This window comes from Oncorhynchus mykiss, chromosome 24 (assembly GCF_057628025.1).
Source record: "Oncorhynchus mykiss isolate SJ-2025 chromosome 24, ASM5762802v1, whole genome shotgun sequence".
NCBI classification, from domain to species: domain Eukaryota; kingdom Metazoa; phylum Chordata; class Actinopteri; order Salmoniformes; family Salmonidae; genus Oncorhynchus; species Oncorhynchus mykiss.
In genome coordinates, this window is record NC_143045.1 from 11,748,838 (window position 1) to 11,765,528 (window position 16,691).

General features: G+C 42.6%; 2 protein-coding genes across 3 annotated transcripts in view; both read right to left on the bottom strand.

Annotated features, from left to right (window-relative positions):
- Window positions 1-116: 116 nt before the first annotated feature.
- Window positions 117-10,202, bottom strand: shbgb (sex hormone-binding globulin beta form). The gene is given in 8 exon segments (NM_001124673.1): window positions 117-691; window positions 2,224-2,449; window positions 3,231-3,388; window positions 4,318-4,483; window positions 5,492-5,653; window positions 7,960-8,149; window positions 9,265-9,380; window positions 10,020-10,202. Coding segments are annotated over 8 exon segments (1,239 nt in total). The 5' UTR covers window positions 10,101-10,202; the 3' UTR covers window positions 117-551.
- A 1,797-nt stretch (window positions 10,203-11,999) lies between these two features.
- Window positions 12,000-16,691, bottom strand: part of LOC110503738 (ras GTPase-activating protein 2) — a 47,891-nt gene continuing 43,199 nt past the window's right edge. Inside the window, exon 24 of one of the 2 annotated variants that reach the window (XM_021582223.3) lies at window positions 12,000-16,539. In XM_021582223.3, coding sequence (XP_021437898.2) covers window positions 16,509-16,539 — 31 coding nt within the window. In that variant the 3' untranslated portion in view covers window positions 12,000-16,508. The remainder of the gene's footprint in view (window positions 16,540-16,691) is intronic. The other variant, XM_090218266.1, reaches the window with a different exon arrangement.

The following is a 16,691-nucleotide window of genomic DNA, read 5'->3' on the forward strand; positions in this document are numbered from 1 at the left end:
TACACAGAGATCAAACTTGCATAGCATCCATACAATACATTGAGAAAGAATACAATATTTTGAAGCTTTGGGGGAAGTTACAACATATGTAAAAAATGCAATGCAACTCAAATAGCTAGAAAAAGCAGCAAATGCTTTATTGCCATTCACACAGACTTAACAAGAGTGGACATGGTAATTCAGCTGTACTGTTTAGCTTTACCTCATAGGGGAATTCTGCTAGAAATTACAGAAACAATATCCAGCAAATAAAGTGAAAGAGGCCATGTTACGGTTTTGCAGTAACTACCAAGTTTGCCAAAAATGTATGCAAAACAATCTACCCAAAGAAAACGCAATCCTTCTCTTGTTCTTCAAATGAACATCCCCCACATGTCAGAGATGCTTCAATACAAATACAATGTTACTGCATTCTGCAGTACTGTGTCACATCTTGTTACATAGATAGCCACATGAGACAGTAAAATGTTGAGAGACAGACAATAGCCAAACAGAAAACAGTGTAGCCTTGTGTAGTCTTATAAGCAGTGTCGGGTGTAACTGCGGCTCCTTTACTTCCCATCTCTGATGTCGAGGGCGGCAGGGCAGCTGTGAGAGCGGACATCCCCGTGTTTGACCTCTGCCAGGTCAAGGTCAACGTTGACACCCTGGATCTTGGCCTGGAGACAGCCGTGGAAGCTGGACAGACCCGCTGGACACAGTCAAAGGTCAGAGATAAGCACAATTCAATCCCTTGAACTGGGCCTCTTTTTCCTTCCTCCCTTCCTAGAAGTAATCACTGATGAAACATGACTGGACAGGTGAAGGCCACATAGGGCAGCCCTTTGTGGCAGTATTTGCACGATTTCATAGCAGAAAAACAATGATAGCAGAAGAAAGACTCGTAAAGTTTAACGGCTCCCCGGGCTCACACCCCTAGCGGCTCACACCCCTAGCGGCTCACACCCCTAGCGGCTCACACCCCTAGCGGCTCACACCACTAGCGGCTCACACTGTTTCATCTTGACACCATATGTCCATAGGAGTCATCATGACATATCATCTGGGAAATTGCCTGTAATTCAATACCTCTGCACAACTCCTATCTCTTGCTGTGTTTGTCCTCAACAGAGGCTTCACCTCCACTCCTCTGGAACACAGCTAGATACGGAACACCTTGTATGGACTCACTGTACTCTACTGTGTAAACACCAGTCGGTCTCATTAATAGCATTAACGGTGCAATCAAGTAACAGTTATGCGATTCGCCTCCAAGCACTTAAAGAAACCCATACTCTAGGTCCTTCATCGCTTGGGCCAAAAGTTGTGCAATATATAGGGAATAGGGTGTAAACACGTATAGTGTACTTTTAGTGAGTTATGTTTTCAGATCTCAGGCGTCTTCTACTGGGACGAGCTGGATCTACACAACCTACACAATATCGGAGAAACTTTGAATTTCAAGTTTAATTTCCCTAAAAAGCAATCATAATTTAAAGGAGGAAGGAACGCTTTTTCTTAAATGTTTTACATCTGAATGGAGTCACCCATTTTTGTTGTCTACATGTTGCCATATGACCTGGAAGCATATGGTCATTCACCTTTATTTAACCAGGTAGGCCAGTTGAGAACAAGTTCTCATTTACAACTGCGACCTGGAAAAGAAAGCAAAGCAGTGCGACACAAACAACAACAGCACAGAGTTACATATGGACTAAACAAACGTACAGTCAACAACACAATAGAAAAAAAATCTATATACAGTGTAAAATTAGCTTATCTGATTTGTGAGGTGATCCAGGAAACAAGAATATAGAGGACAATTAACAGTGGACAATAGACACGGAGAGGAGATGATTCTGGGACATGGTTTGTGGAAAATAATGAAAAAAGAAGAATGAGGTGAAACGAAGGAGAGAGCCGAAAGTAAGAGAAACGTTTGAGGGTGAGAGAGTGTGGGAAGAGTTGAACAGTAAAAAGGTGGGATGGGTCCGCACTTAGAAACATGTTGCATTAAGCTTACTTCATTTTAGATGTTATTATTTTCACTGCATCATGTATAGAGTACACAGACGTTTCGGCTTTGCGGCCTTCGTGTGTAAGAGTAGAATAGTGAATGAGTAAGAGGATTAGGATCAGTTGATGTGGGAAGACAGCACGGATCAGATTAGAGTAGGAAAAGTATCAGGCCTAAAGTAGTGCACTATGTAAGGAATAGGGTGTCATTTGAGACTCAGTGCTCACCTGGCCCGCCCCCCAGGTACACCCTGCTCCCTGGTTGGCTCAACACCCTCTTCAGGAGCTCGTAGTCCCCATCCGTCAACCTCATGGTTGCCTTGGTTATGCCCATGCCAATCACCAGCTGGCCTGGCCTCACCTGCAGCTGCAGGAACTGACTCTCACCTGAGCAGAGGGTCTGGGGGTAGCTGCGCGACCAGAATAGAGTCCCCCTCAAACGTAGCATCAGTTCCTAGGGCACAGGAAACCCAAACCATGGACGAATCCAAACTTATCCAGGAGAGATTGTTTTTGCATAAGTTAATGCTTCGTTTAGGGTTTAAAAAGACCTCCGCTGGCCGGACAAATTGTCAACACATTGTCATATGGAAACAAATTTCATAAGGAGTGGCAGCGAATGCCAGATCAACAATCGGTATCAACAGAACAATCTGCAACAGGAAACAGCAACATGTCTGTTTGTGCCCTAGACAGACGTAAAAGGTAAAAGTCAGGGTTTGTTCCACACAGCACAAAGAATGTGTGTTGAAGGCCAACAGAGATCTATTCACATTGATATTTGGGGGGATTTCCAGTAGTTAAAACATCTAAAAGTATGGCATGCTGACAGTGACAATTTCAACAAAGCCTCTTTCGGAAAGTTTGACCTCTTCCTGCTTGGCATTTTGCATGACATCACAACATGGGAGCATTGGGCTAATCAAGTCAGGTCCCAGACTCAACGGAGGCAGGAGTGTGTGAGTGTGACTTGTTTGTGACCTGCTGCTGTGTGTACAGTATGTGTATGTGTGGGTGTGTGTTTGAGTGACCCGTGTGAGTTTGTGTGTGAATGAGAGTGTATGAGTGTGTGTGTCCATGCGCGTGTGTGTCTTTGCCATTATGCCATTCTTAAAGATCATAAGCATTTCCAAAGCAGTAATAGTGAAGGAATGAGAGAAGATAGAGACTATAAATTAACAAAGTGCTGGTCCAGATCAGTTGGGTCTTGAGGCTGTATAGTTCCGGTGTGTTACCTGTGAAGGGTGGTTGAGTTTCAAGGAGAGGATGTAGTCGTTCTGAGTGTCTAGCAGAATAAAGAGAAAGCCTCTGGCTGAAACCGTTCTGAGAGCTAGCTCCACAGAGAGTGTCCAGTCTGCACCATCTAGCTCAGCTGAAGAGTTTCCCAGCAAGGCTACAGACACAAAGACAAACACAACATACATATCACTCTGCACCCTAATCTATGCACTCTTGTTCATACAACCATGCAGTGTTTTTACAGACCATTGAATGTCTTCACGCTTTTTTACATTACTGACAAAACAAGGAAAGTACCAGATCCAAGTACTTAAACTTCAGCTTCAGATGTTATTGAAGTAAAAGGCAAGAAAGCAATACCATGGGACAGTAGCTACAGTATGGGAGCATGTGAGGCTGTCTGTGGAGACGGCAGGCAGCCTAGCGGTTACTGGCGTTGGTCCAGTAACCAAAAGGTCACTGGTTCAAATCCCCGAGCCCCGAGTGGAAAATCTGTCGATGTGCCCTTGATCAAGGCCCTTAACCTTAATTGCTCCTGTAAGTCGCTCTGGATAAGAGCATCTGCTAAATGATGTACATGTAAATGAGATGGGAGTTAACCAGGGATTCATTTTTGAAAGGGGTAGGTTTCCACATTTTTAGCCCCAATCTTAATTGGTTTCTTCCCGCAAGAGTTCTGTGTTCCTCTTAGAATTCAAATACAGGCTCCACAGAAAGCCCTGTGAAGAAAAATATGAATGGAATGGGAGTATAAAAACTATGAAAAACTAAAACTACAAGTTGATAACTTCTTTACCAAAATCTTTACCAAACCAAAGTCCAACATGTCTTTTGGAGTGATATTGTTGACAATATTGCAATATGTACGATTTTGAAACAACTATTTCCAACATTTTTCAGTCCCAAGTTTTCATTGTTTCACTGTTTAATTCTAAGACCAACAAATAACTTATATTGAGGTAAACTACCGCTAAATGTTTCCAGGGACCTAAAATATAGGGCCCAGAATTATTCCCTGTCAGGGTGCGTGGACAGAAAATAATATTGTCCCTTGTCATGTGACGGGGAAGTGAGGTGGCCTACCTAGAGAGCTGAAACCAACAGAGCCGACTCCAGTAAAGTAGGACCCGGGGGCAATATGTTCCCAGCACCTCTGCACCTTGGAATCCTGCAGGGTCCGCTCTAGGATGCTGGAGTCCTGTCTGACCCAGTCCCAGCTCCGCATGCAGCCATCCAGAGGAGGGTTCAGCTAGACAGGACAGGACAGACAGGACAGACAGAAATGGTATAGAAAAACAAGCCCCATGTGATTGCCCTTCACTACATAGCACTGCTCTTTCTTGTTTTTATTTGTCCATTGCAAAATAGTCCAATTCAGATGAGGGACAGTGGGTGCATTCGAAGAACAGACACGTGCTGTTTGTTTTGGGTATAAAATATAGTAAAATGATAAGAACTGCAGTTCATACTCCCTCAGGAGTGGTTGACCTCTGAGCTCTGCTTTGATCTGTTGTTTTTGTCATGGTGAGAAAGTTGGTGTGCCAGAAAACTGTCTCAGGATGTGCAGTCCAGCTGTGAAAATCAGTATTAGAGTTGGCGAGAGCACAGTGGTTATCATTGCACACGGATTAGATCAGCAAATCTCACGTTAAGAGAACCAGCCAGATTCATGGTTAACTCCCATCTCCACAGACAGTCTCACATTCTCCCATATAGTTAGTGTCCCACTAGCAAGCCTTCAATGTTCCACCCTATGCCCTCCCTCTTCTGCAACCCAGGCTATGTTCCAAATGGCGCCCTATTCCATTTATAGGTCAAACGTAGTACACTAAATAGGGAACAGGGGGTAATTTGGGACGTAACCCCTGTGTAATTATTACAATGGTTCCCAAGCCTTCTGCAGACAGACATCTTCCTCCATAAAGCTCCCTCTTCAAATTCTACCCCTTCACTAGCCCTCTCCATGCCCCACCACACTCCCACCCCATCTGCAACCCTGTGTTTTATTACTGTTGCTCCTAACCATGGAATGTAAAGGTCCTAACCTTTACTGTGCAGACCCAAAAACCTCTCACAACATGCTAGCACTACCCATTCTAATTATCACTCACCCCCACCTCCAGCCTGTCTGTAACCCTGCTGTGTCCCTGTTAGGTCCTAACCCATCTACAGACCCACTTCCTTCCCATTGGTCCTCTCACATGCTCCCATTCTGCTCCCTGTCAGTCTGGTGGGGGGTAACAGAACTTAGACTCACCCCCAAGGTAACTCCGCTATCTGGGAGCAGGCCTCCGATAGAGATTCTCAGCATGCCGTTGCCTATCTCGGCCCTCTGGCTCTCAGCAGACTGCTGCACTGTGACGGCTGTCTCCGAGCCAACGCGTACAGCCACAGCTCCCTCATGTTTCATCACTGCAATCTGCATCCACGGGCAATGTACAGGTAAGATTTAGAGTTCCAGACACTTGTAGAATTTATGCCAAGGTGCATTGAAGCTGTCGTGGTGGCCCTAGGCTCTATGAAGACACTATATGTTGGGGTTTCCTTTATTTTGGCAGTTCCTTATACATGCCCCACATTATAATTATGTTATTATGGTTACAGTGGCTTGCGAAAGTATTCACCCCCTTGGCATTTTTCCTATTTGGTTGTATTTGATTTACACAACATGCATACCACTTTGAAGATGCAAAATATATTTTTTATTGTGACACAAACAAGAAATAAGACGAAAAAAACGGAAAACTTGAGCGTGCACAACTATTCACCCCCCCAAAGTCAATATTTGTAGCAATTACAGCTGCAAGTCTCTTGGGGTATGTCTCTATAAGCTTGGCACATTTAGCCACTGGGATTTTTGCCCATTCTTCAAGGCAGAACTGCTCCAGCTCCTTCAAGTTGGATGGGTTCTGCTGGTGTAAAGCAATCTTTAAATCATACCACAGATTCTCAATTAGATTGAGGTCTGGGCTTTGACTAGGCCATTCCAAGACATTTAAATGTTCCCCTAAACCACTCAAGTGTTGCTTTAGCAGTAAGCTTAGGGTCATTGTCCTACTGGAAGGTGAACCTCCATCCCAGTCTCAAATCTGTGGAAGACAGAAACAAGTTTCCCTCAAGAATTTCCCTGTATTTAACCCTATCCATCATTCCTTCAATTCTGACCAGTTTCCCAATCCCTGCCGACGAAAAACATCTCCACAGCATGATGCTGCCACCACCATACTTCACTGTAGGGATGGTGATCTCGGGTGATGAGGGGTGTTGGGTTTGCTCCAGACATAGCGTTTTCCTTGATGGCCAAAAAGCTCAATTTTAGTCTCATCTGACCAGAGTACCTTCTTCCATATGTTTGGGGAGTCTCCAACATGCCTCTTGGCTAACACCAAACGTGTTTGCTTATTTTTTTCTTTAAGCAATGGCTTTTTCTGTCCACTTCTGTAAAGCCCAGCTCTGTGGAGTGTATGGCTTAACGTGGTACAGATACTCCAATCTCCGCTGTGGAGCTTTGCAGGTCCTTCAGGGTTATCTTTGGTCTCTTTGTTGCCTCTCTGACTAATGCCCTCCTTGCCTGATCCATGAGTTTTGGTGGGCCGCCCTCTCTTGGCAGGTTTGTTGTGGTGCCATATTCTTTCCATTTTTTAATAATGGATTTATTGGTGCTCCGTGGGATGTTCAAAGTTTCTGATATTTTTTTATAACCCAACCCTCTGTACTTCTCCACAACTTTGTCCCTGACCTGTTTGGCGAGCTCCTTGGTCTTCATGGTGCCGCTTGCTTGGTGGTGCCCCTTGTTTAGTGGTGTTTCTGACTCTGGGGCCTTTCAGAACAGGTATCTCATATATATATACACACACACACACACACACACACACACACACACACGTGTATATAATTGGCTTCTGCAGGTCATTCATTAGGTCCCCCCGTGTGGTTCTGGGATTTTTGCTCACCGTTCTTGTGATCATTTTGACGCCACGGGGTGAGATCTTGCGTGGAGCCCCAGATCGAGGGAGATTATCAGTGGTCTTGCATGTCTTCTATTTCCTAATAATTGCTCCCACAGTTGATTTCTTCAAACCAAGCTGCCTACCTATTGCAGATTCAGTCTTCCCAGCCTGGTGCAGGTCTACAATTTTGTTTCTGGTGTTCTTTGACAGCTCTTTGGTCTTGGCCATAGTGGAGTTTGGAGTATGACTGTTTGAGGTTGTGGACAGGTGTCTTTTATACTGATAACAAGTTCAAACAGGTGCCATTAATACAGGTAACGAGTGGAGGACAGAGGAGCCTCTTAAAAGAAGAAGTTACAGGTCTGTGAGAGCCAGAAATCTTGCCTCTTTGTAGGTGACCAAATACTTATTTTCCACCATAATTTGATTGCACACAGGTGGACTTATATAACTAATTATGTGACTTCTGAAGGTAATTGGTTGCACCAGATCTTATTTAGGGGCTTCATAGCAAAGGGGGTGAATACATATGCACACACCACTTTTCAGTTTTTTATTTTTTTGAAACAAGTTATTTTTTAAATTTCACTCCACCAGTTTGGACTATTTTGTGTACGTCCATTACATGAAATCCCCCTAAAAATAAGAATAAATTACAGGATGTAATGCAACAAAATAGGAAAAACGCCCAAGAGGGATGAATACTTTTGCAAGGCACTGTATAGTATAGTCTACATTCACAAAGTAATTTAGAGGATACGGTTCAGGACTTCACCTTCTTCCACTCCCCGTCACTGATCTTGGGCCCGGAGGTGACGAGGACCTGTCCATCCCCGCAGCTCGTCTGGACGCTCAGGTTCCCTTGGATCACAGCAAGCAGGAAGTAGTTCTGCTGCCCGCCGATGTCCCCAAAGAATATCACCCCCTCAGGGTCCAGAGTACGCAGCTCAAACTCAGAGTCAAAGCTACCGATGGACAGAAAGAGACAGAAATGTCAAAACACACTGATCATCAGAACAGTGTTACATCTTATTGAGCATACACTGAGTGTACAAAACATTTATCTGGGAGGGGTTGAGTGGAGCTGAAGAATGGGATTCATAACAAAATAACTCATGTAAAATGTATATAGTTTCAGGACTTTTGTGAAACAGCACAGTTAAAAATATATGGTAAATAGAACTGGATGGTCTTCAGAGATAGATGAGAGGGGTTGATGGTAGCTGAAGGATGGGATTAAAAACAAACAAAAAGATAACTATCGTAAAAAATACACTGTATCCATAAAATGTATGTAGTATGTATAAGCTGGAAGTAGAAGCCTAAGTGTTGTTGTCCATTAGTTTACTCCAATTAAGGGAGGGGTGGTAGGGTTAGGGGAAAATAATAAAGGAAAGTATTATTTAAATAAGATACACACCCACACCAAAAAATATATGGGGGATTGGAAATGCTACAATCTGCAGTATTAAAGCTACCCCCTAAAAAAACCCTGCTCTTTCCATGACATAGACTGACCTGGTGAATCCAGGTGAAAGCTATGATCCCTTATTCATGTCACTTCAATCATTGTAGATGAAGGGGAGGAGACAGGTTAAAGGATTTTTAACCCTTCAGACAATTGAGACATGGATTGGCAAGACAAAAATTGAAGTTTGTTTGAACAGGGTATGGTAGCAGGTGCCAGGCGCACCGGTTTGTGTCAAGAACTGCAACGCTGCTGGGTTTTTCACACTGAAGAGTTTCCTGTGTGTATCAAGAATGGTCCACCACCAAAGGACATCCAACCAACTTGCCACAACTGTGGGAAGCATTGGCGTCAATAATGGACAACTATCCCTGTGGGACGCTTGACACCTTTTCGAGTCCATGCCCCGACGAATTGAGGCTGTTCTGATTGCAAAGAGGGGAGCAACTCAATATTAGGAAGGCATTCTTAATGTTTTGTACACTCAGTGTATGTAAATGAGAGACTAGGTGAGACCTGGTTCAGCCAGTGTGGTTCAGTCGGATGTGCCCCAGCTGGTTAAATGTTCTGAAATGGGGAGTGCTCAGTGGTGTCATGATCTCTATAGCCTACCTGGTCAACTCTGTGACCTTGTACTCCAGAATGGGGACATTCCCCACAGAGCTGTTCCCAGTGTACAGGAGATGTGAGGACCTGGACTCGACAAAATAGTAGCATTCTGGTGATGGCTATGGGGTTGAAAATACACAAAAATACTATTCACGCAGGCAAACAGTGATGATAGGAACGCTAGCTAAACCAACAAGAGACATTTAAATAAACAATTTCTAACAATTGCTACACTAATTAGAATATGGAGGAAAAACCTGTGCATGTGTACTCACAGTAACTGTGTTAGTGGGGTTGGGTAGGTTACTTTCTAAATGTAATTTGTTATGGTTACTAGTTACCTGTCCAAAATCAGTAACCAAATATTTGTATTACCCAAACTCAGTTACGTGTTACTTTTATATTACTTTTCCCTTAAGAGGCACTAGAAGACAAAAAAAAGATCCATCAAATGCATTTGGTGTCATCCTAGTGGTCTCTGATGTGGTCGCACTCGCTCAGGTAGAACAAAGTTAAAAACTTGCTCATTTTTTCAATGCTCAATTGAATGTCATTGAGAAAACAGAAAAGTGTCATGTATTTATTTTTTTAGAAGTAATCGTCTAGTTTTTCAAAAGGATCTGTAATCTGATTAAAATATTTTTTTCTGGTAATGTAACTGAATCTGTTTTGTAATCAGATTATATGCAATCAGTTACTCCCCAAACCTGTGTTAGAGAGTAGAACCGTATAGTAAAATACTTTGTGTCGCCTCTTACCTCCAGTGTCCGTTCAAGCGTTGGATGAACCCAAATCCCCAGGGTCAGCAGAGCCACCACAAACCTCTTCAATGCAAACATGATCTACTAAGGTCTACTTCTTTTCACGGTCCTTTGGGGTGCTTGCTTCTCTTAACCAGACGTTCCTTATGGCGTTTATGTTCTATACTTGTCAGGTCCGATTCTTTGGTCCTTGTCCCTCGTCTGGCCCTCTAGGCTTTGTACTGGGCTGGAGCATCAGCTGATGAAGCAAGAGCTACATGGAGTCTGAGAAGTCTTAAGAAATCGGTCTCTTTCCCCAGAGTTTCACAAACCTGGCCGTAGCAGACACAACAGCAGATAAGAATGGAGACGAGACAACCAAATAAGCCATGATGGGGAGGTCACTGTCTGGGTCAAGGAGGTAATTGTTTGTGGGTTTCAGATAGTGTCCAAAACACAGAGATCATATTATGTAATTATTTGGTCCAAACACAGAGTGTGAACATTGTCACTTACTAAAGTCATTGCTCTTGGCAAATTCCATTTTTCTGTTTAAAGCAATGGTCTATTTAACACATTTGTTTGGTTGACAGAAAAAAGATGGCATAGTAGAAATTCAAGTTCCAACTTCCAAATCCATTTTAAGCCATGCTGTGGCATCTTAAAGAGATTTGTTTGACATGTTTTTGATATTACATGCTTCCTTTCATTTGAAAAGAAAGACTGGTATCAATCTGCAGGAGCAGGGTAGACTGTGTGAACTGCAGATGGAAATTGAGAAGTCTCACGCTAGGTGCTCGACATCGAAGTAGCACATCAAAGCAATGTCAGACGATAGAGACAAAACAAATGAAGAATCTTAGCCAGCAAATGTTCTGAGTTAAATGACGACTTAAATTTCAAATCACAACATTGTTGTGTAAAGAGAATGGTCTGATGAAAGAGAATGGTATTTTGTCGTTACACTGACGAATATTAAGATGTCCTTTTTGGTCATGGACATTGTCAAAAGTTAGAGTCCAATATGTGCCTTCAGGAGAATGCAGCTGGTGCTCAAACATGGTAGCAGGGCTAAACAATAACATAGAATGTTGTGCACAGGTGCAGTCCTCGGATAGGAGGACAGGGGAGGCGGGTTGTAACACTACTCCTCCTCTCTCCCACTTCTTTATTATCTCCAGCAGGGCTGTCCAAAGTGGGGCCTGCGGGCCAAACATGGCCCCGGACTAAATTAGATTTGGCTTGCGAGAGGATTGTTTTTGTTCCCCTCCCCACCCAAGCCCAAACGTTTGGGCACTCTGAATTATGCAAATAAATTCTAGGGGAAGAGACTTAAATCCAAGATGCCACAGATGTTCAAGTCCTTTGTATTGAGAAGATTCCACTGAAGTGGCATCAGAGGCAATTACTGGAAAGTAAAAAATAGTTTTATTGGTTTGTGGCTGATTAGTAGTTCCATGTGAAGTGCTGCCAATAGTAAAACCCTTTCCCAAACGGAATAAAACTGTTTATACAGCTCAGAGTTGGCTGGGTGACTCCCCAGCTTTCGAACAATCGAATGAAAAGGATAGCAGGTTAGCATTTTTCATCATGAATCTTGTTCTGCAGGCAGCTCTGCAGTGGTCAGTAGCTGTCACAGTCACAATCTTAACACAAACCTTAAACTACAACCAAAAAGCTCATCTTTGTTTTCATGATTTTTGACAATATAGAATATTTTGACTTTGCACCTGGCCCATCTAGCAGAAATTGCTCAGTTCTGCCTCCAGGACAATACTCATCCCATTAAACAGCAACCTGCTAAATAATATAGCCCCTTCTTGTGTACTCCCTCAATGTCTTTATAGCTTGGTTCCAGATCCATTTGTGCCATCTTACCAACTCCAATTACAGTAGGAAATGGTAAGGCGGCACAAAGAGATCTGGGACAAGGCTAATGTTTCTACTCTCCTCCGCCTTCCCTAGAGCTGACATTTAGTAAAGACCACAGACCTGAAGTGAAAGGGTTGGCAACATTTTTATTGTAAATTATTTCAAATAAAAGACAAGAGATAAGATTTGAATTTCTGGTTGTGAAAAATAATCCAAAAATGTTTAAATAACAAAAGCAACAACAAAAATATGTACTCCAGTCCTGTATGCAATGATACATTTAAGGGTTTGAAATATGAAAACAACCGATTCTCTTTGCAGTGATTGATTTTAACATTCGAAAGGTTGCTGATGATGTCATGGCGATGACTTCACAGATACTGTTCACATGAAGGCCTGTCGAGGGATCGACTGCTAACCATAACTCTTGACTTCCCATGTGATGTTAAATTATCCAACTTTAAAAAATGACAGGGCCCTGTTGACTGGTAACAGTGTCACTTGTACCTATACTGTGATCAAAGCAACAAAACCCCTAGAACGTACAGTACCATTCCCATTTGACCAAGCCAACCTGTACATTGTACAATTGTCACCCCAAGTTCTCTTTGGGTGTGGGTGGGTTAGTAAGGCCACTGCACGTTTGGATTCACGGGCCTGAAAAAAGGTTCTGACAAAGTTAGACACATTATGATAAAACATCTGACTGTCAGAGGTGAGGTGAAGAGAAGATGCAGTGATTGAAAATTCCCTCATGATTGAAAAACGTTTGAGATTAGTGAAAAAAAAAACAATGAACCAACTCATGATGACATCTTTCCCTACGCATTAGAATGACAAAGGACAAGAACCATGAGGCCTGAGAGCCTTTAGCAAAACCACTGACAAACAAAGTCAGGTGGGACCTAACCTGGGTCGCGTTCATTAGGCACCAAACGCAAGAAAACTGACTGTAAACAGGTAGAGGCTCCTTCTTTCCCCGTTGCAAAAAGTTTCCAATGCGTGCTCTAATGAACATGACCCTGGTGTTCCAGACAAAGTTAAACTCCGTAACGTTGCATAAGCTATAGACAGACTCCGCAGCACGCTACCATACATTAGACTCTGTGACATGAAGAAAAGCAACAAGCTTCCTAGTACCACTGAAGACAAAGAACAAGGTACCGTAACGCACCAACACAGATTATTTTTGCCGTGTTAAAAAACATACATACATACAAAAGGTACTCAAAAAAATATATACTGTTAAATATACAGGACATGCATGATAGAAATTTACGACGGACCAAAGACAACTTGACAGGAAATATTTCCATAAGCCAAACAAAAATATACGAAACATGGTTAACCCTGTACTAACTGTGTTACACGTTCCCTTCTTGTTGATCCAAGCTCAAGTTTCTAGGCATCTGTTTTAACAAACGGTTGTTCCTACGAGTTAACAGATACAAATATAAAGAACGGTGCGACTGTGGACCAATGCTGCGTTCATAACTGTCGTTCATACGGGTTGACTGATAAAAATATAAAGAACGGAGCGACTATGTGGACTAATGCTGCGTTCATAACTGTCGTTCATACTGGTTGACTGATAAAAATATAAAGAACGGAGCGACTATGTGGACTAATGCTGCGTTCATAACTGCCGTTCATACGGGTTGACTGATAAAAATATTAAGAACGGAGCGACTATGTGGACTAATGCTGCGTTCATAACTGCGTTCATACGGGTTGACTGATAAAAATATTAAGAACGGAGCGACTATGTGGACCAATGCTGCGTTCATTATCAAATTCAACCTCCCTGATAAAAACTTTGATATTTACCACATTTACGACTGGGAAGAAAATCCACTTGAAAAAAATCCAACTCGTATTTACACTAAAAAAAATAAACACAACATGAAACATGGGACCAACACATTACATGTGCTGAAATAATATACACAAAATGCTTATTTTTCTCAAATGTTCTACACAAATGTGTTTACATTCCTGTTAGTGGGCATTTCTCCTTTGCCAAGATAATCCATCCACCTGACATGTGTGGCATATCAAGAAGCTGTTTAAAACAGCACGATCATTACACAGGTGCACCTTGTGCTGGGGACAATAAAAGGCCACTCTAAAATGTGCAGTTTTGTCACACAACACAATGCCATGGAGTGTGCAGTTGGCATGCTGACTGCAGGAATGTCCACCAGAGCTGTTGCTAGATAATTTAATGTTAATTTCTCTACCAAAACGTTGTTTTAGAGAATTTGGCAGTAAGTCCAACCGGCCTCATAACCCCAGACCACGTGTATCCACGCCAGCCCAGGGCCGCCACATCCGTCTTTTTCACCTTTGGGATGGTCGGAGACGAGCCACACGGACAGCTGATGAAACTCGGTTTGCACAACCAAATCCTTTCTGCACAAACTGTCAGAAACCATCTCAAGGAAACTCATCTGCGTGCTCGTCATCCTCACCAGGGTCTTGACCTGACTGCAGTATGGCGTCGTAACAGACTTCAGTGGGCAAATGCTTACCTTCGATGGCCACTGGCACACTGGAGAAGCGTGCTCTTCATGGATGAATCCCGGTTTAACTGTACCGGGCAGACGGCAGACAGTGTGTATGGCATTGTGTGAGTGAGCGGTTTACTGATGTCAACGTGTGACACATGGTGGCAGTGGGGTTATGGTTCCACAGGCTACAATCAACAGCCTGAACAACTATGCAAAGGAGATGCACAAGGCAAATGTTGGTCACACCAGACACTGATTGGTTCTAATCAACACACAACTCTTTTTTTTAAAAAGGTATCTGTGACCAACAGATGCATATCTGTATTCCTAGTCATGTGAAATCCATAGATTAGGGCCTAATGAATTTATTTAAATTGACTGATTTCCTCATATGAACTGTAACTCAGTAGAATCTTTGAAAGTGTTGCGTTTATGTTTTTGTTCAGTATACTATTGGGAAGCTCATCTATCATCCCTGAGCTCAGACTTCTCCCACATGCTGACCTCTGTCACCTACTAAGGAAATTACCTTAACTGCGTTTTTGGCAGTTAAATGTAATAAAACATTATTTATAAAAATAAATCAATTTATATGTTTTTTTGAACACTATCATTTGTTTACAAGCATGACAGCTGTACTTTTATTTTAAGGTTGACGCAACTTGTTGCACATTAGCCAATCAGCGTTTCTCAACTAGTTCAAAGCACGTGAATGCATCCAACCGGTATTTACGACTTCAAAACGGGCAATTACCACCTTCCCACTTGGCTATGAACACAGCAATTGTCCTCAGTCTAAAACACACAAAACAATGAATGGGGTCTAACTAATATATGTGTGTTTGCCTGATTGTAGATCTATCCAATCACATTTGACTACCAGTTAATGTGGGCCAGTGATGAGGATCTAAGGGGCTAGATTGGCAAGTGAAGGGGGATTGTCTAGCTTGTTGTGATTGATTTGCAGTGACATCACTACATGGTTGACAGACATTTCTAGACTACCGACCACAGTCCCTCTGCATTTCCAGAGAACATTAGAAAGTTACTCAATCAAATCGTCTAAATCGTTAAAAAGAGGAACAATGCAGTTACCAAAATGCACATGAACGAAATATATACTGTATTTCTCTCCATTTAAAAAAAGTCTATTCAAAATACATTTATACCCTTTTTTTCCAAGTCGACCTTACGATAGTCGTCTTTGGTGTAAGAAAATTAGCTATTAAAATCTACAGGCTATAAATGTTATTGTACAGGAATGGAAAGGAGAAGGTACTCGAGATCATTGAACTGATCGATATGGGGGGTATAATGATACCACGTATCTAAAATGATGCCATCTGGAATATTCCAAATATGTAAAGTGCTTCGGCATTAGTCCCTAACTCGAGGATGCGAGAGATTGTTACACATACATCCATTAAGAAAAATAAGGCAGATGGGTTTCATCCACTTAACTGTAATCTGAAACACCTACATTTGTTCAAAGCACAGAGGTGGATAGAGGAGGAAGAAGAGAGTACAGTTAAGTGGACCCTTTGATAGAAAATGAGAAACAAAGTCAGCTTGCTGTTTAGTCGTAAACGGACGTCAAACAGTGAAGCCCCAAGAGATTGTGAGAGCATCATCTTGATTGTTGACGATCGAGATTGAAAACATTTGAGTGAATAAAATGGAGTATTTTAGCAGCCTATTCACACACACAAACACACCCCAACTAATGATGTTGTATGGTCTTTGTGCAAATCAAGTAGAAGACGAGAGCAAGCACATATTCCTCTGATTAGAACAGTGGTGTGTGAGAAAGAGAGAAGGTTAGAAACAGACGGGGAGAGCTAGAGAATAAAACTCAACCAAGGTTCTCCTCTTCTGAACCAATGAGAGCTTCTGACCAGGTTCAGGTGACACTTCGCTATTGGACCGTCCGTCCAGTCACACGTGGTGGAGGGGGAAGCGGGGGCAGAGCGCGACCTTGGGGGTGTGGGTTCTTGGTCCTCGGGCATCGTTCTCAGTGCCAATCCCGACTGTGTCACTCTGGGGCTCCAGTGTAGAACTGTGGCAGGTGGCATACTGCCATTTTCTGGAATGACTGTCTCAGGCCAGACAGACCCACCTAGACTCGTTAGGATGTCTTCCCAACTATCGGATTCTCTCTAGAAAGACAAAGAGAAATATTTACGTGGCTGTCTATTTGTGTGTGTGTGTGTGTGTGTGTGTAAGTAAGTATAGACATATCCATGTATGTGTACAAGTGTGGGTGAGTATAGACATAGGCATGTGTGTGTATAGGCATGTGTGTATACTT